This window comes from Pseudorca crassidens, chromosome 2 (assembly GCF_039906515.1).
Source record: "Pseudorca crassidens isolate mPseCra1 chromosome 2, mPseCra1.hap1, whole genome shotgun sequence".
NCBI classification, from domain to species: Eukaryota; Metazoa; Chordata; class Mammalia; order Artiodactyla; family Delphinidae; genus Pseudorca; species Pseudorca crassidens.
This window is the reverse complement of record NC_090297.1, coordinates 157,761,660-157,782,608: the sequence shown is the minus strand read 5'-3', so window position 1 is coordinate 157,782,608 and position 20,949 is coordinate 157,761,660. Positions and strand designations below refer to the sequence as shown.

Here is a 20,949-nt window from a genome sequence, read left to right as displayed (position 1 = left end):
CATATTATTTTATGTATGTTGATACTTCAAGATTTTTGAAAAGGAAGGTAACTTAAGATCTATACTAAAAGAAGGTAACTCTGAAGGGCATTTTGTAGAATTGTTTGAGAGAGAAGAGAGCCTAGAGATAAACTAGTAATCTATTCTAGAAGTTAATGTGCAACATATTGAAGACCTGAGACAAGATAGTGTTAGTGAGGGTACAAGTGGAGATACGGACGTGTAACAGCTGACAGCGTTTGATGATTGCCAGCATGACTCTATGGTTGTTCAAATGGATATTGGTAAGAATAAGGAAGACAAAAGACAGGAAGGAAGACAAGCTTCGTTTTGGACGTACTGACTTTAAGGTACTTAAGGAACAGCCATGTGAAAGCGTATGGCTCTGCAACATAGGAAGCTGATGAGAGCTAGAATCATCGTTTTGGAAGTCAAAGAGAAAATACTTGAAGCTGTGGTCATAGATGATATTGCCAGGAAATGGTGAGTGAACCTAGAATACTGTTGAACTCAGAGGTATAACCTAAATTATAAGGATGCAGTATAGCTGAATGATCAGAATCGTGGACTCTGGGATCAGGCCTTCTAGATTGAAACCCAACTCTACCCACAAGGTCTGTATGACCCTTGACAAGTTAAGTAACTGTGGTCTAGTGATCTCATGCATAAAATGGACGTAACAGTAGTGCCAACTTGAGAGAGTTGACAGACTGATGCATGTGCTTGACATATAGTGCTTGACATATAGTAAGCTAGCAATAAATGTTATATTTAAGTGGAGTGCAGAGAAAACAGTGTGGTGTGTGTGTATACTCAAATATGATTATATTTAGAACTTAATTGTGAGCTTTCCGTTTTCTGTATGACTCCAGATGTAATTGGAGTTTCAGAATCAATGTGATATTCTTATAATTTATAAAATATTCTATTAGGCTTACCCTATACAAATAGGAAACCTAAGAATCTCAGCCAAGGTTTTGTTCACATTTTCAATCCAAACATTATTTTAAAATGTTCTTTTTTACCTGAGAATAATAACGCTGATATATAAGTGGTCTGTTTTTTTTTTAAATATTGAAATGATTGTTAAATAAATGTATCACAGAACACCCACCTAATGAGTCCTACTCCCTGATTTGATAGCCTCCAAAGTAAAGTCATCTGACACTTCATGTCAAGAGGGAAAAAGCTTTTATTATTACTAAGTCTTTTACATATAATACTTTTATTAGTGAAATTCAAATAAGAATACCTATCAAATACATTTTTTAAAATTTTAGAATAGAACTATGGTTTATATTTTTCAAGCCTAAATAATATTTTCAATTAAAATTACAAATGTATGGTAAGCTTAACGATGAAAAACCAAATACTGGTAATTTTAATACATTACTAAAAGCTTTTTTGTTTTATTTTTTTGGTAAGAGTCAGTTTAATTTAGTGGCCAGAATTAAGTGGTATGGGGTTCCTTATAATCTATAAAGTAATATAATGAAACATCTATACATAGCAATCTATTTTAGTTAAAAAAGTCTTTTAATGGCAATACCGTTAAAAGATATACTATATTTGGGGGTATGTGTGGAAGTGAGCTTTAATAATACTAAAGTATTTTTTATTTCGGAGAAAACACCATAGAGATAAAATTTACGTTATCAAGGAATAAAGTACATCTGTTCAGTCAGTTTTAAGCTTTATTGGTTCACAGTAGCTGAAGTCCAGGTCCAGCCTCTGTCTGTTTGTTCTTTTGGGCTAGGCCAGATCCAAATAGCAAGGGTAGGAACAAAACATCTGCCCAGAATAACTGTCAAATGACAGTTATTCTTCAGTTTCTTATAGTTTTTCAGCATTTTCTAGATATTATGCCTTCATCATATTCTCTGACCTGAGGGTACCTTATACTACCTCTTTCCATGTACTTTGGCTATCTCAAATCTTGCTCATTGAATAAGGGCAGTATTTTCCTATCAGGTGACTTCACACCATCTTCTTTTAACTTGCAGACTTTGTGTCTGGTGGAGATGGCATGGGGTGGTGTGTGGTGGTTGTTTCTTTAATTTTTCTCACTTATTTAGGAACTGTTTATTGATGGCCAAGAGTGTGCTAAGACCTTCAAAGTTATCTTCTTACCATTACCTCTTCATGACTTGCTCAGTATATTTGAAGCATATTCATAAGTTTAAAGACTACACTTAAGTAAATATAACGTATCTGTGGTGCTAAGCTCACGTTTAAACTTAGTTTCATTGAAGAAAATGGGAGGTAACTTTTTTAAAAAATATATAATTAAATCCCTACCTCTTTTGATGGCCAGAAATAGATTCTACATACTTTATTCCTCTATTTGGGCCAGCCATTAAATTGCTTTGGCTACCCAAAAGAGCTTCCAATTTCAATCCATTACTCTCCCAACCGAAGCCAGTCTTTTGTGGCTCAGGTTACCTATTTCTCCCAATTCCCCGTGCTTTCATTAAATGCCCACAATAGATGTGGATTGCCATAATTCTTTCATTAAGGTTTTTTGTAATATTGCATCAAAATTCCATCAACATATAATAAATATAACTGAGAGTTTCCACCAAAAGAAGAATAAGATCTTCCTTATCAGTAGGAAACTTTTGTGAACCTTCCCTATAGTCTTTAGCTAGGTCAAGTATATGAGTTAATCTTTATGCCTCTTGAGAGCTAGGCTTCTTTGATTCTTTATTATAAAGTCAGATTCAACATAAGATTTTCTGGAATGACCTTTAATGTCTCTCCTAAAACTAATTTTATATTTTTATCACTCCTGTCATTTAAAAAGTAGACTAAATTATTTCTTAAAAGCTAAGTAAAGTTATAGTTATAATCTCTTATCCAGTGTTAAAGTAACAAGAGGTTTCATTTGTTATCATTCACTTCAATGTTAGGATTCTAAAGCTAGTATACTTCTTTAGTAGCTCATCACTTCCTTTTTTCCAGTAATATCAAAGGCAGTCTCATGCTCATGGTTTATATGTATATCCTTTGAAGCTCTACTTACATATAAAAACTTTTGAAACTTAATATGCTATTAAAAAGATAAAGCAGATATTTTCCTTTTCAGTTAATTTAAAACCTAAAAGACTGTTAATGTTGGTAATTTAAATCAATAAAGTCTGATAGTTTGTTTCTATCATGGTTATTAGGTCACACTTGCAAATATTGCATGTTTAATAGGACATGCATTTCACAAGGTCTCACTCTCATTTTCAATATTTTAAACTTCCAGTATACCCAAAGCGTATTATTAATATATTTTCCCCTGTTTTTAACCCTTCAGTGAAAAATAGCCTTTAATTGATTTAAATAAGAAAGGGGACATTACTGAGATAGTTCACCTGAGAAAATCATAAACTTCATAAAGTATGTCCTCATTACCCCACCTTTTTACAAATAATGCATATTCATTTCTACAAAATTTTTGAAATTGGCTTATTGGTTCTGACCCTAAGGTAGACAAAATTACACAGATGTTATAGAACTTAACCCTGAAACTATATTTCCTTCCTTAAGGACTGTTTTCCTATCCATATTTTGTAATAAAATAAAATTAAATGTGAAAATTATCCATTTTTCTAATTAGAAGGCTTGAGTTTTTATTGATATTGCAAAGGAAGCAGATGGAAGCAAAACTCCAAATAAAAGTTCTGTTCATTTTAGAATTTCCTCCTTCAGCAGATTTATTGAGGCGGAGATTGAGAATAAGAACAGGGGTTATAAACTTGGAGATCAAAGAAAGAATACAAGAGATATAAAGAACTACATTATTGTAAAATATTCTAATAACTGTAATCTAGAAGTATTACAGAATTAATTTGTAAGCCTAGATTGAACAACCATATGAATAGATCCATACTCTATGTTGAGTCATAAAACTGTTATTTCTGAAGATGCTCATAACTTTGGCTTTTTTTCTTGATAATTTTATATGTCTTTTAGAATTCCTAATACTGGTTTTAGTAGGTGCTCAGATTTTTAAGCAATGCAGATTTAAATTAAGTTAATGGTCTGTATTATTGAGTCAGCTTTAAGATAGGAATTGCCATGCAAAGAAACAGCTGGTATATACGCAACATACTTGTAAATTAAAAGAAAGCTTTTCGGATGCCTACTAACTGAACAGTATATGTGGTATATACATTAAGAGTTCATTGTAGTACAGTTTTTACTGTATAACATGTTGACATTGCTGTTGTTTGTGGGTTTTTTTCAATTAATTCATTACTGCTTTCTGCAAATATCAGAAGCTTCATCGTACAAATGTCTGCATAAAAAACTTTAAAAATAAAATAGATCGTTAGATAAGTAAAAGTTGCCTATTTCTTCTCTCATTAAACTGGGTTATTCTGTTTCTCATCCTAGTTCATTTATTTTAGGAAATTACAAGAGTGGAATATTGTATCTAAGGAAACAGTTTACACCCATTCTCAAAAGAGTTACATCAACAGTTAACAAGTTTTTAAAAATTAGGTGTGGAATGGTAATATGAGATATAGCGTGATGTATAGAAAGATCTGGTTACACCACTTACTGTTTGTGACCTTAACCGAAAAATTAGTTGCATGACCTCTCCTGAGGCTGATTTTCCTCATCTACAAAACAAGCTGATTAATACCTCTCTTACAAGGTGGTTGTAAGAATTAGCGTTGGTGAATATAAAGCTTCTTTATAATGGTTTTGATTATAATATATGGTAAGTATTGGTTTTGATTATTTGAAAATATAATTCTAAGCTTCTGAAGCCAAGGACTCTGTCTGCTTATTCACCATTGCAGCCCTTAGGGCCTTACCACAGTGGCCAGATTAGTAAATATTTTTTGGTAAATAAAAAGGAATTGACCACAGATTGCTTCTGTTGGGCTGTAGCTTCAACATAGCTTTTCTTTTTAAATCTGTAGTTAAGTTTTTATGCAATTACTGCATTCCTTGAAAGTCTTTCAAGCTCACATTTTGTATAAGTTAAAAAACTGTTACTTAGTGCTTTGGATTTTAGAGTTGGGAATCTTAAAACAGGTACTTTACAAATATTCTGTCATTCCAAAACCTTCCCTGTGGAAGTAGCCAAATAGAGATCATGTGCAGGGGATGCATAACTTAGAAAATGTTCAGTTGTCACCAATAGCAATTATTTAATTCTTCAATCCATGTAGCTAAAAATACAAATAAATGGCTTTATGGAAATAAGCTCTAAACCTGGAATCTGGCCCTGTCTTAGCTACTTCTAAGTTGTATGGTCATGAGCAAGCCAGTAATTTTCTCCTAAAGTGTGTCTTTATTCATAATCCGATAGGTTCTACCTCACAAGCTCTGCCTCTATCTTGTGACCCTCAAATGACATACTGTGTACTGTGAAGTATGGTATATGGTGTAAAGTGCCATGCTGTGTCACAGTTCCTCACCTTGGTACCGTACACCCCTTGGGCCATCTGGGGAAGCTTAGGGAGCTCTTCTCAGAAGAATGTTTCTAAATGCATAAATGTAAAATACTTAGAATGACAAAGAAATGCAATTATATTGAAATACAGTTATCAAAATATTTTTAAAGGTATATAGTAATATATGGTTCTCTGTTAACATACTAAATGGAATGTTATGGCTGTGGGTTTAATGAACTGCAGTAATTTTGAAATAGTGATGACTAAGTGTTTTGAGGTACTTGTAGCAACTATAATGTGATTACTTTTACTGACAAAAAATCAGCAGTATTGCTAATACCACTGTTGTTTATTGCTTGTATTTATAATTGAAAGAAATGCTAAGTTTCAGTTAGGAGAGTAGTGAAAATAAAGTTGTAATTGCTTTTCTCATTCAAGTTCATGGACTCCTTGAATTCTGTTCACCACCCCCAAGTTTAAGGACTCCTGTATAGTCATTAACATTAACAGTGTATTTTTAAAAGATATATCAGTACTTCAGGTGTTTAACATGTATTTTTCAAAGTGACAACTTGTAGATGACGTGCAATTTAGTTTTATTAATATTTGGAATTAAAGTTTAAGACTTTGAATATCAAATAGTTAATAGCATGTCCAAAAAAATCTTAAATTTTGAGTACAGATCTTTAACTAAATACACAATTTATGTAACTGATTCTATCAAAATGATTGTTTCTAGACCTGTTATTTGAAAGTATTAAACTTCTTTTCTAAAATTATTGCCAGGATCAGCCAAGATCTTGCTCTCATTGCTCGGGAAATCAACGATGTAGCAGGAGAGATAGATTCAGTGACTTCATCAGGCACTGCCCCTAGTACCACAGTAAGCACTGCTGCCACCACCCCTGGCTCTGCCATAGACACTAGAGAAGAGGTAGGAGATCTTCATGGAGAAATGCATAAGGTTCTTTCTTTTCTTTATTTCTTTTGCTTTTAGCTTTTTGCTTAGTTTATTTTAGTTACGTCCACCCTTCCTGTTTGCATGAAGCTCTGCATTTTCCAACTTTACTTTAACAAGTTTCTTTTATGTTTTTATAACAAAACTAGTAAAGGCTAACATTTTGTCTACTATTAACATGAAGCTATAAAATGATTTAAAATAAGCACTTTGTAAAATATGAAAATAAACGGTATCTGAAAAGCAAATCCAAATTTGGTAAATGTATAAATAGTAAATAGTTGTATAAAGTTTTTGTAAATTTTACGTAGCTTCTTAACTAGTAGTTATCTCTAGTAGCAAAGAAAGAGAAAAATTCTACAGTTTTCACGACTTTAAATAATTCTGTTGTTGAATATACACATGCATATGTATACACAAAGATTCTTAAGAAATTGAAATATACCTACACACACACTCAAATATGTGTATCCAGTTTTGAAACACTCGTGAACTCTGCAATGTAAGTTAGCATATATAGACTATTGCCCTTCCAAAACCGGGGCCTCCTGCCCTCCCACTCCTGGGGGCACCATGTACATACATGGCTCCAGAAGGTGCCTTTAACATATAATATAAAAATAATGTACTCTGGCCATGTTGGCTCTCTTGATTTGGTGCAGAGATACAAACAAAAGATTGGCATTTTGAAAAATGAATTATAGTTTTATTAGAACAAAGCCACACTAATTTGTTTAATTATCATCTGGCTGTTTTATGCTACAACGTCAGAATTGAGTAGTCGAACAGAAGCTGTATGGCTGCAAAGCCTAAAATACTTATTATCTGACCTTTTACAGAAAAAATTTGCCAGCCCCTAATATTGATGATTCATTCCACTCCCTTAATTTTATAAAATAATGTTCTCAATAGTAGCCAAAAATGGCTAGCCTCTTTGACAAATTTAATTCTGGTAAACTGTACTACTAAAATTTTCTTCAGTTGCTTTTTGTCACCTTTATAATCTTATTCTTTAATGGTCATTTTTTGGTTGTTTTTTTTTCCCCTTTATGTGTTGTCTAATTTGGTAAATGATGTTTCATCAACCTGTGTAGAGTTTTGTTACCACAGTGATCAATTGTAAATGTATATGAAAATCATTCTTATTGGTGAAAAACAAAAGAATCCTCTTGGTGGCAAGACATACACAATTCTTCTGGTACACTTTAAATGATGAAGATATTATTTTCACAGCTGTCTAACTAAATGTCTAACATGATTGTACCTTCACTCAGACCCAGTAAAATTTTTCAAACATTTCATTGAGTAGACTTCCATTTTTTCCTTTTGGCTTTATTTCTTATTATTGTACTAGAGTTTATTCCTTCTTCAGTAAACCTGAGCTACTTTGTACCGTATGTGTATAATTTGCACTGTAGATGGCAGTATATCATTTGTACTGGAATATGTCATTTCTGTAACATTGCTAAAAGTTTATCTAAGACCAAAAACTACTTACTTTGTGAACCAAAAAAAACTTTTTTTTTGGAAACTTAATTATAATTTGCAATTTATTTATCTGTGAAGAAATTTGGCACCTGGATTTGGGGAGAAAAAAAGGAAAAAAGCAAGATAGGAAACTAAAAGAAAAAGAAAGATTATTTTACATGGGCAAGGCAATGTGAGTAAAATGAACTCCTTGTCCATCTACATGGCTCAGTTTTTTCTATTTACCATCTGTGTTTTCCATTTAGGGGAAACCTTATCCATGGAAGACTCAAATTTAACATAGTTACATATTTTGGATTTTGAAAATCGTTGTAGATGAACATTTATTTTATAAAACAGACACCTTTGAAGTGCTTATAAAAAGAAAGTAATTGGTTTATTGAAGATTTCATGCTTCTATTACTACCTGAGAATGGAATGACTTCTGTCTAATTATAAAAACTATAATGCCAATATCTATATTTTTCCAAATTACTCTGTGCTCATAAGGATTTGCTTTTGTCCTATTAGTTAGTTGATCGTGTTTTTGATGAAAGCCTCAACTTCCGGAAGATCCCTCCATTAGTTCATTCTAAAACACCAGAAGGAAACAACTGTCGGTCTAGTGATCCAAGACCTCAACCAACAGAGCCTCCTGATCACTTAACTATTACAAGGCGGAGAACCTGGAGCAGGGATGAAGTGAGTAAACCATAAACTTTAACAAATGGCAAAGGAGGCATGCCCCATTGGTGGGAAAAAGATGAGAACTATTCAATATATAGGGCTGGGGAAAAAAGTGCTTGTCCTTATGGGTAGAATGGAATTTCATCCTGACATCACATCAAATACAAATAATTAACTCCAAATGAATTTAGTTCCTAAAGGGCAAAAGCAGGACTTTAAAATTCTTTAGTAAAATATAGGTAAATATCTTTCAACATTGCAGTAGGGAATGATTTCTTAAAAGGCACAAAAAGTTTTGACTTTAATAAAAGATTGATAAATTTGATATGTTAAAGGACTATGTGAAACATATAGGCAATAAGGGATTAGTATACAGAATATATCAGAACTCCTACAATCAATTTAAAAAGGCAAAAAGAGCCCAGTAGAAAAATCTGCAAATAACATGCACAGCATTTCACTGAAAATACCCAAGGCCTATGAAGAGATGTTCAACTTCATGAGTGTTCAGAGAAATACTTTTCAAGACTACAGTGAGATTATTTTATACTCATTCAATTGGCAACAAATAAAAAAGTCTTAAAATATTAAATGTTGGAGAAGATGTGGATACATAAGATTTCTTATTGTTGCTAGTGAGGTTAAATTGGTCCAGTCACTTTGGCAAACAGCTTGACATTATTTCCTAAAGTTGAGCATAAACATAGCCCGTTGTCTAGTAGTTTTGCTGCTAGTGCGTACCCTTTCCCATTGAGAGCAAAAGTCATGCAAAAGGATATTTATAATAGCGGTATGGACAGTAACAAAACTTGGAAACAATATAAGTGTTTATATCTGAAGAAAATTGAATGTATTAACTGGTATGTACACAAATTGAACAATTTATGGAGTAATCAAAACAAATGAACTACAGCAACATGCCACAATGTGGATGAATTTTAGCAATAGAACATTTAATGAAAAAAGTAGGGCTTCCCTGGTGGCACAGTGGTTGGGAATCCGCCTGCCGATGCGGGGGCGCGGGTTCGTGCCCTGGTCTGGGAGGGTCCTGCGTGCCGGGGAGCGGCTGGGCCTACCCGTCCGGGGCCTGTGCTCCACGGCGGGAGGGGCCGCGGCAGTGAGAGGCCCACATACCATACACAAAATAAAAAAAGTAATTCTCAAAAGATTGTATATAATGTGTTTTGTCACAAATTAATAAAATAAAAATATATACTTAGGATAGAAATAGATCTAACAAATTATATAAAAAGGAAAGCAAGGGAATGATAAATGGGATTCAGGACATTATTTACCTTGGGCGGAGGGAGACAGGGAGCTGCGATGGAAAAAACCTAGAGGTAGATTATAGCAGTTAGCTGTTTCTTTATAACAGACCACAAAAATCTCAGTGGCATAAAGCAATAGGCATTTATTTATCACACACCTGTGAGTTAACTGGTGGTACTGCTCAGCTGGGCAATTAAAAGTTGTAGGTTGAGTTTAGGTTTGCTCCATGTGGCTCTCTTGTTGCTAGGACCACATCTGTGGATTACTGGATATACGGAACTGGAGGTTAAAGTTAGCGTATAAGAATATATATGTTTGCAGTAGTACAGAGTAGAAAAAAATCCACCTGATGGAGAAGCACTGTAGCTAGTTCCATAGCTGCAATTATAATATGCTAGATGGTTTTAGAACACACTTTCTTTGTCCTGATAGTTGATAAGTTGTTCTTGGTTTCAGAGAAAGGGCCCATTCTCTAATCTTATTCATACTTACTTGTCCTGAGGTCTAGGAAGATAAATTCCTCTAAATGTAATAAAACTATAGAAATTTATATTTTTAAAGAGAATGGAAACATTTAGATTGATAGTTATCTCATAGTTGATAATCAGAAAAAAATTTAATACATTGTGATACTGAACTCTATGACGTAGAAAAGAGAGATATCCTTTCTATGTTATAATCTACCGTAGACTACCCTGCCCTTTCTCACTCCTTCCTAATTAATATATGTCTTCTACTCTTATTTGGCCTTTTTTCTCAAGGCTCACAAAATACCATTATGCTTATTTAGCCTTTCATTGTCTTTATGTTGCTTTTCACACCCTAAGTTACCTTTTATCCCTCACTAAATTCAAATACTTATCATACTCAAGTTCTGGTTTTCCATGATACTTTCCTTGTTAATGCCACCACTCACTGAACTCCCTTTCATTAGAATTCGTAAAGCAGTGAATCACAATTAGTACTTATTTACATTGTTTTTATAAAAATATTTAATAATATTTCCTGTATGTTGTTGTTATCTCCCCTACCAGTGTTTAAAGCACCTTAACATCCAAGGCCATATCTTATTTTCTGGGTTTTTTTTACAGAGTCTAGATATAGTTCTGACAATGTAAGGAACTGATTTTAGAACCCATATCTAGTCCCAAGTTCAGTCCTTTTTCTAGCATTCCACACTAGCTGTGCCTTTCATGGTTTAGCTCTTGGCAAGCTACAGGATGCTGGCCAAATTCAGCCTACCACCTGGTTTTGTAAATAAAGTCTTATTATGACACAGCTGCTTTTGCTATAATGTAGCTGCTTTTGCTATAATGAGGTGCATAGTTGTGACAGAGACCATATGGCCCCAGTCTTCACTCTCTGGCCCTTTACAGAAGTTTGCTAACCCTTGGTTTTGCCCATAAAGTTCAACTGGGGTGGTAACAACCCCCATCATTAAAACTTATTATTTTAAGTAAATTTTTAAAAATTATCTTTCCCACTGTGGAGAACAAGGATTATAATCTTCTTGATCTCTGTGTGCATATTATTTGGTGAATATTTGCCTACTATTTAATACTAGGAGACATGCCTTGAGTTTGGCTCAAGTACTCAGTGTAGTTGAAGGTGATATATAACTGTTATCATTTTGAATTTGATTCCACCAAAGGGATATCCTAAAACTAGAGCATTATGGGAGGGTTATTAACCAAAGGACTAAATTAATGAAATAAACATCGATTAACAGAATCTTATATGGGAATAAAGTCTCCAAATTCAATCACTGATTGAATGATTTTTTGACTGCACATTATTTGTCCAGCACTGTTTTGATGCCCTCACAGCTGAGTGCAGAAGGCAGCCAAGTAAGCAGGTAATTACAATTCACTGGGATAAGTGTAAGAAGGGAAATATAGGATGTGATACTGTGGGAACCCGTAGGAAAGGCACTTGAGAAAATTCAGAGAAGGGTTCTTAGAGATATTGCCATGCAATTTAAGTCCTTAAGGATGGGAGAGGTGTTGGACACTCGAAAACTGGGTCCAGTAGAGAGGGCTAGGGGATGATGAGAGATGACAATGGACATACTTCATGGAGGGAATTGAGGAATAGAAAATTCAATACAACACAGTCCCTGTACACAAGATTCTGGCTAGCGAAGGGGTCAGTCACTGAAAGATAATAAATCACTTATATTTTCCCATTTGTGATCATTTGAATTGGAAGCATGGGGGACAGGATCATGATAGTAATTGAAGATTAGATAATATGGATTGTTTTTTGAAAGTTATATGATGAAAATAATATGGAAACTTGACAAGTTATTTAACAAAAAAGAACTCCTTTGTTAATATTTACTTTTCTTTCTCAATTTAGTTACACATTGCTCTAATTAGATTCTTCATTGATCTTTATTAAAATTAGCATAAATATTAAATGCCCCTAAATGTAGTGAGTTGTGACTAGTATTCTTGGTGGTTATCCAATAGAGCAGTACTGTTTTAATGTCTGTTCTTTTCTTTTCATGTTTCAGGTCATGGGAGATAATCTGCTGCTGTCATCCGTCTTTCAGTTTTCTAGGAAGATAAGACAGTCCATAGACAAGACAGCTGGAAAGATCAGGTATTTTTGTATTACTCAAACATCCTTGCTTCTGTTACCATCTGTTCCACTTTCTGCAAGCCTGCTACCACAGCTTCTGGGAACTCGTGAAGTCAATGGTACTGAACCTTACTGCTGCCACTAGCATGTTCTTTCCTGTTTAGATATTATAGCTATATGCTAGACAGCACGAAGGGCACAGAAAGAGAACAGATGTCCCAAATAATCAGCCCCTTGGTAATTGAGAGCTAACAGCTGTAATCACTTAGATTAATTTTATTAATAATCAGAAAAATTTACTCTTCCACAAAATAATAGTAAGTATTTGAAATTGACAGAATTTTAGGGCATCTTTTATGAGACCTCAAACTTTAGTCTAGTTACAGCTTCCTCATCAGTAAAGAGAACAAAATGAGTACTCATGTAAGACTCAGAAAATTTATGTAAAAAGGCCGTAGATAGTCAAAAACTAGATTTTCTAATGCCTTTGCTATTTATTTATGTTGAATCACAATAATTTTTTCAGTGTCTGACCCCTTCGCTAGCCAGAATCTTGTGTACAGGGACTGTGTTGTATTGAATTTTCTATTCTTCAATTCCCTCCATGAAGTATGTCCATTGTCATCTCTCATCATCCCCTAGCCCTCTCAACTGGACCCAGTTTTCGAGTGTCCAACACCTCTCCCATCCTTCAGGACTTAAATTGCATGGCAATATCTCTAAGAACCTTCTCTGAATTTTCTCAAGTGCCTTTCCTACGGGTTCCCACAGTATCACATCCTATATTTCCCTTCTTACACTTATCCCAGTGAATTGTAATTACCTGCTTACTTGGCTGCCTTCTGCACTCAGCTGTGAGGGCATCAAAACAGTGCTGGACAAATAATGTGCAGTCAAAAAAAATCATTCAATCAGTGATTGAATTTGGAGACTTTATTCCCATATAAGATTCTGTTAATCGATGTTTATTTCATTAATTTAGTCCTTTGGTTAATAACCCTCCCATAATGCTCTAGTTTTAGGATATCCCTTTGGTGGAATCAAATTCAAAATGATAACAGTTATACATCACCTTCAACTACACTGAGTACTTGAGCCAAACTCAAGGCATGTCTCCTAGCATTAAATAGTAGGCATATGATTGGGCCCTAAAGGTTTGTTAATTCATGTGTAATAACTAATTGATTAAGCTGACCTTTTTTTTTTTCCTACAAATTTCAGTTGGGCTTTATGCCAGGGAAGGGAGAGCTTCATTTGTCTCTGGGCACGTGCCTGATTAGGAAATCATAGGAGGATGGTTTGTCATGTGAAGGAGAGCTCTCTTACTTGTGACAGAAGGTGGGATCAGCAAACTTGGGAGTGATGTAGTCATTAAAGGAACACATACACAATATTCCACCTAAGATGATGTTAGAGCACTAATGACTTAATCACTGAGTATGATTAAAATGAAAATAATGCACTCATTTATAAGCCCAATCAGAAATTAGAAAATGGTGTTATTTATGAAGAGCCTGCAACTGATGTAATTTCTCTAAATCAGTTATAAACCTGAAAATGTGCACAGTTTTAATTTAGAAAGATCCAGTGAAAATATATTGTTATTATACCTTTTACTTCTTTGTAACATGATTTTAATAATAAAAATATTTTTAAAATAATAAAATAAATTTTAATAATAAAAAGGGGTGATTGGACTTAGATGGATTAGAAGTTGTGAATAGTAAAATACAGATGGTAAAGCAAAATAATGAAATTAAGACAAATCACATGTAGGTAGCAAAGACAGCTGCCTGCTCAAATAAATGAGCTAGAATGTAAGTTCCGTGAGAGTAGGGGTCTTTGTCTAAACATACAGCGACTAGAATGTACAATATTTGTTACTATTTGTTGATGAATGATTATTAAATTATGACTCTAGGAAATTAAGCTTCTTTAAAACTCATAGCTATATGTGAAAATTGATAAGGGTAAACTTATCAATAAAGACATATTGTCTTTAAGTTTTTTATCCCTTCAGTGGCTTAGAACTCTGGGGACATTTGTGTGAGTGTGTGAGTTAGGAACCTCAGGTGACAATTCTAAGACATTTTCAGCAAAGGTGAAATATGTATGGTTTAACAATTTGAAAAAGCACAAGCATTATACTCAGTAACCACCTTCTGGCAAAATTCACTGAATTTTCAGTGTGGCTAAGCACAGACTTTTTGTATTGTATGAGTCCATTGTAATTCTAAGTTGGTCCATGAAATAGTCATTGTTTTCTTACTTTCACCAATCCTAATGCTGTAAGCTATAAGGACTCTTTTATAGAGCACATAATAATTTCTTATGCCTTAATATCATAGTCATTAGGATAACAGCTCTTAGATAGTTGGCAAGGATGTTTAGTCTTTTGGGTATAGAAATTTTAACAGTAGATCAGAAGAATATTCTTATATAGGATTCTGGAACCACTGTTGCCTTTTTAAGTATGGTTATTTGTAATTGTTGATGTTCCAGACTTGATTAGATGTTTATGAATTTCATGTTTTTAAATAAGTTGAACCTAGCACATTGAACTTTGAAGAAATACAAATAAAAATGTAATTTAGTTTACTACTTAAATACTGATCAGCTTCTAATAGTAATACTTTACTTTCCGGTACAGTGTTGGTTTTTATATAAGGCAGTTAAACTAGATTTCCAAGCCCAATGACAAAATTCAAATAGAAACTAAAAAGGTACCTAGTATTTACAGCTCTCTAAAGCTGCCGAATCGTGTCTTCTAGATTGAAGAGAGAAGCATACCACATTTGAAAGACAAGTCAAAATTTTGTGGTCCTTTATTTTATAAGTTAAGATACTTGAAATTAATTTTGAACATAAGGATCTTTATTAGCAATTGTTTTTGTCAAAAGGATAGTGTCTTAACTCTTAATAGGTTATTATGTACAAGTATACTAACATGAATTAGGATTTTTAAAGAAAAGCAGCATAAGTACTCTAGTTTTCAACCTTTGAAATAATGTACACGCTTTGCTCAATCAATATGAAGCCTTTTCCTATTTAAAGAGGTCTTGACAGACAGTTGTTTATACCTAATTCAACCTATTTTCATCTTATATTTATACTGCGTATGTTCTATATGAATGAAGTTGTGTTTTTGTTATAAAAGGTGGTTATATGGTTAATTACAAGTATTAGATAAAGTTTTGGGGTTATTCATCTACATTTGTTTTATATTTGATTTTCAGTAAAGAATGAGATAAGTACTAAAGGGTTTATGTGTGTATTCATAACCAGTCAGTTACTTTATTAGTACAAATCTCTCACATAAGTGAGTTTATTGGTAATGTTGGCTCAGTATTTAATTCACAGTTCGTGTTAACACTTAGTGTTTTTTTTAATTCTTGTGTAGCTTTGAAAAGATACATTGCTTTTGTATTATCATGAAAAATGTGATAAGTTTTTAAAATATGAAAAGTAAAATGCTTATTTTTTTATTTATAGAATATTATTTAAAGACAAAGATCGGAATTGGGATGAAATAGAAAGCAAGTTAAGAGCTGAAAGTGAAGTCCCTATTGTGAAAACCTCAAGCATGGTATGATCATTTTTCTTGAATATTAAAACATTTTTTTAAAGTAAGGTTTTGTTTTCAGGGAATGATATGCTTATTTTTAAAGTGTTGATTTACATTTATAAAAGAAGATATAAGTGCACAAATTTGGGGAATTTTATGCCTTCAATTTTCTCTCACAGGGATTTAAAATGTTGACTGCTTCAAAGTTGCAGAGGGTATGGAGGAACCTTTTATGTTTCTCACTGTTATACACTCTTGTTCTTATAATAATTATGTGTTATAAATAAGCAATTTTGAAATAGGAGCCAAACTCAAATATAAGTTGACATCAGTCATTTCTATTTACTTAATAGATTGCTTGTCTCCTCCTCAAGAATTTGTACAGATTTTTATTGTTCAGGAAGTCATCCTAAAACCGAGGTTGCAGTTTATACATTTTCCAAAGAAAATCCTTAAGCACTTTTACAAAGTCGTTGCAAGAGTGATCAATACAAGTTTTTCAGAATCTTTGCTTATTGTTATTATTATTATCTTGAACTTTTCATCTTCTGTCATCTCATTGAAAAGAAAATCTGTTTCAACATTAAAGATTTTAAAATTTGAATCTTGTTTACTGGATATCATGAATTATTTCATATCCTGTTGCTACAGATGTGGTGCCATGTCAATAATAATTAAGGATTCCAAATAAGATTAGTGTGAGGTTCATTGCTTATCCAATCAAATAAAAATGTTTTAATTAAAGTAAGCTAATTTTTGTCATTGCTTTCCCTACAGGAGATTTCTTCTATCTTACAAGAGCTAAAAAGAGTTGAAAAGCAGCTACAAGGTAAATTTACTACTGATTAAGTGTAAAGAGCTAACAATTTGGGACAAGTACATTCTAAGTGGTATTTCTAAAATATTATTAAATATTAGAACACTGTTTGATTAAGTGTAATGATGTATGGAGAAAGATATAACATTCTACATATTCAAATTACTCATAAAAGGAAAGTATTAAAACCAGTATAAATAATTAAAAATATAATAAAGTTAAATTCTAGGCACATAGGCTAGAAGTTATAATTCGTAGTATTATATATAGTATATGAAAAATATATAAAATATTAAAATATGTACATGCAGCTGAAAATGCTTATTGACAATTAGCATTGTTTACTTGATTTGATAATTCTTAAATTGTATATATGGTATAACCCAAATGAACTTATGTTATAATATAAATAATAATAATTTGGATAAACCACAAGAAATGAGTGCATATTGGACACAGGGACCAGAAGGAGGAGGTAGAGAGGAAAAAGAAAGAGACTTTTGGCCTCCTAAACTTCAACAGGGACATTGTTTTTGGTGTATGTCAGATCTTTAATTATGCATTTATGCCTATGTGTGTCTTGACCTAGAAGTCCCCAGTGGTACAACAAGCAGATTCCAGAGTCAGTTTCTAATTCTACTGTCTTTGTCGATTGAATTATCAGAGGCATGATATGTTGGTCCAACTAAGTGATTCTTAACCGTTTTTCAGCCTTAGCACACCTAAGGGTTATAGTATAACCCCCATGAGGCAAAGTGGCTTGTTTACGTGATTATTAGCTGGTAGGAGGGAGTATGCTTTTAAAAGGACCTCTTAAATAATTCTTGTATCTATGGTGCTTCTTTCTCCCATCTCCCCACTCTACCCAATGCCAAGTTGAAAATCACTGTCCAAGATTTTCCCTTGTCCACGCAAGGATCTTTTGGATTGAAAGCTGGTTTTTATCTGGCCCTTCCCATGAGGTAGCAAGGTCTGTTTGGCCTGCTGGGGCTGCCACGGGATATTAGTATCTGGACTATGAGGGGAACTTTATGGCCCAGTGGTACATATATACTTGTACATGGCTAATACCCTAGCACTCTCACCAGGATGAAGGACAGCATGCTGTGGTAGGATTCAGAGTGTGCTGATAATTACTTCGGCCTCCTCAACTTTCAGGTTACTCTGAACCGTGTTTTAGCAACCAATCTCCAATTATCTGAGTAATAAATAAGGCCAGGAGTGTTTCTTTAAATCATAACCAATATTTTCATCATCCTCTTATAATGATTAAAGCATATTTCAAAAAGATCTTTCCTGAATTCCATATCTCCAAATCCTAGTCTTCCAGCAGGCTCAGATGCCCATACGTAGCCTACTTAAGGGACCATAGAAAGCTTTTAGGTTTTTATAATCCACAATATAGATCAGCCCCAGAATTCCTGAAAGTGGGGTTTAAAATATAGAATTGAAAGGATTAGCCAAATTTAAGCTCATATAAGCATCAGTAATTGAAATATTATCCAAGTCACAAGCAATATTCATATCCAGATTTAACTGTATCTACAATTATATCTTTTTCCCTCTATTTCTTTTTTTTTCTTTCAGCAATCAATGCTATGATTGACCCAGATGGAACTCTGGAAGCTCTGAACAACATGGGATTTCCCAGTGCTATCTTGCCATCTCCATCAAAACAGAAGTCCAGTCCTGTGAATAACCACAGCAGCCCGGGTCAGACACCGACACTTTGCCAACCAGAAGCTAGGGTTCTTCATCCTGCTGCTGTTTCAGTCTCAGCTGAATTTGAGAATGCCGAATCTGAGGCTGATTTCAGTATACATTTCAATAGGTTCAACCCTGATGGGGAAGAGGAAGATGTTATAGTACATGAATGACTTTCTCTTGCTTGTTAGAAATAATTACCTGTGGAATGACTAGGAATATTGGAAGCAACACAGTGTTGACTTATACAAAATAAGAAAGCTTGGTCAACTACAATCTTGTTATCTCTGTCTTCTTAATTTTATTTATTTTTTATCTATAATGTGGAGTCATAGTAATCCTTTCAAACCATTTAGATAACCATTTGATGCACATAGAGGAAAAATCAGATTGTGACAGTTTCACATTTTGTGGTTTTATGATTTTCAAATTGAATTCGATAATTGCATCCTTTCCCTTCATAGATCTTTGTTTTTTTTCTTTAAGCCATGCTGTGACCTACAAGCAAACTAAATACCCAACATTTCTGACCCCCATGTATCCTGTGCCAAGCTGCTCCCTGAAATGGACTTCCTCTTCATCTGTACAGATTTGTTAAACACTTATATTTGCTTCTTAAATAATAGGATTTATATTAGTATTCATTACCATTGGATACAATGACATATTACTCTCCACAGTCAAACTGACCTTTCAAAACAGTCCTTCTTGTGTTCTAAAATTTTCCAACATATATGTGATTTATATAACTTTGTTGCTGCGTAAATTTTCTTGGAGTTTATGGAGATGAACTGTTACGTTTGCACTAAGATTTGCTGGGAGTGGTAGGTGGACATATCTATATGTCAGTAAGGACTAACCATCTTTTTTTTTTTTTTTGTATATAGGATATTGATAACTGTATTTGTTTTAACCCCACGGTGTTTTACTCCACTTTAAAAAAGATGAATTTGGCACTTTTTACCATTTTTTTTTAATGAAAGTAAGATTTTGTCTCATTTTAGGGCAAATAACTAGAAGGATTAAACTAGACAGTTTAGGTGGAGTATATTTTTAAAACTAAGAACATGTATATTGGTCCTGTGTTACCAAGTTTATATGTGACGGTTGAAAAAATTTTTCCCTTGAAATGATCATGAAGTTAAAATTTTTGGCATTAGGAAACTTGGAGAACCAGTAGTCATAAGATTAGTGGATAGTTTCATTCCCAAGCGATAAGTTGCTTCTGTGTGTTTCCCTGTAGGACCCAGTAGTAAATCCTGTCTCAGTCGTGTACATTTATAAGGACCCTGCAAGGCGACAACGACCAAGGCTTTGGGCCTGTGCTAAACAGGAAGCTTATGAAAAGTATCTTCTATAAACTTGTTTTTTCTCCTTCCAGTAAGTTCACATTTGGATAAGTTTAAAAAGAAAGTAATTATCTTTATGTTGCCAGAACACTATAATTTGGGTGTATCTTATTAATTCAGTTAAATATTATTAGTAAACCTTGACCCCATCAGTCTATAAAGGTTAAAACTGCAACTTTTGCAACTTTTATGAAATACTCTTTAATATTTCAGCAATAATCCTGTGCTACATTTGTTTTAGGAAAGTAGCTCTGTTCACTTCAAAACTTTACAGGATTTTTAAAAATCCTGTACTGTTGGGCCAGTTAAAGATGCAAAAAAACTGTTTTGTAGAGTTGTAGAAACAAAAGTCTGTTGTAAGATGGATCTCATATTTTTCTTTAAATTAAAAAAAAAAAAGGGTAAATGGACTGTTGTCCTTGTAAACCTAAATTCCCAATTCTGTCTAATAAAGGAAAACTGAAAAAATGATTTTAAAGAGCATGAATGGAAAGATACAATTGCTTTGAAGAAATAAGTGAAACATTAAAACAGGGTCAATCCATTTGAAGAAGAAGTACGACAAAGTAATCACCATTGTTTCCTCTTTGTTTAATGTTTGAGTACTGATTATATCAACATGGAAGTAGAAGGTAAGGAGTTGTTTAGGAAAATATTAGCATCTATTCTACTTACATTATCATTTAAGTGTTTACACAGTTTTGTTCAATTACAAACATTTGGCCTTTTACTATGTTATTTTTATTTTGTATGAATACATTATTCTCCTTATTTATTTTTGTTACCTTTATTACTTATGTTATTTTGTTATGCATTTACAACTCCATTTTTAAATAAAGTGTTTCTGGAACTTTATGCAGTTGATTGTACATTTTATTTCTTCTACCATCTGGATTGCTAATACTTCATCAATTTATATAATAATTGTATATCATTTTCCAAGGTTTAGCAAAAGAAGAAATTCTTCAGTTTTAATTAATATGTGGTAACTGTAAAACTTCATACTATTTTGGGCTAAAGAAGAAAATATTTTCTTAGCAAATTATAGCAAATTTAATTCTCTTAGCTTAATACGCTAATGTAATAGGTACATGCACAGCCTTTATTTTTAGCTGGCCTGGAGTCATCAGAAAGCTTTATGACAGTGATATATT

At 33.3% G+C, this 20,949-nt stretch overlaps 1 protein-coding gene across 13 annotated transcripts in view; it reads left to right on the top strand.

Moving 5' to 3' along the window:
• Positions 1-20,650, top strand: part of CEP170 (centrosomal protein 170) — a 147,212-nt gene extending 126,562 nt beyond the window's left edge. For 9 of the 13 annotated variants that reach the window (XM_067729480.1, XM_067729479.1, XM_067729478.1 and 6 more), the window contains 6 exons: positions 6,183-6,360; positions 8,353-8,523; positions 12,293-12,381; positions 15,853-15,946; positions 16,703-16,754; positions 18,330-18,722. In XM_067729480.1, the coding sequence (XP_067585581.1) occupies positions 6,183-6,360; positions 8,353-8,523; positions 12,293-12,381; positions 15,853-15,946; positions 16,703-16,754; positions 18,330-18,619 (874 nt within the window). In that variant the 3' untranslated portion in view covers positions 18,620-18,722. Of the gene's footprint in view, positions 1-6,182; positions 6,361-8,352; positions 8,524-12,292; positions 12,382-15,852; positions 15,947-16,702; positions 16,755-18,329; positions 18,723-18,932 lie in introns of those variants that run through there. The other 4 variants (XM_067729488.1, XM_067729481.1, XM_067729484.1 and 1 more) reach the window with 3 other exon arrangements.
• Positions 20,651-20,949: the final 299 nt, after the last annotated feature.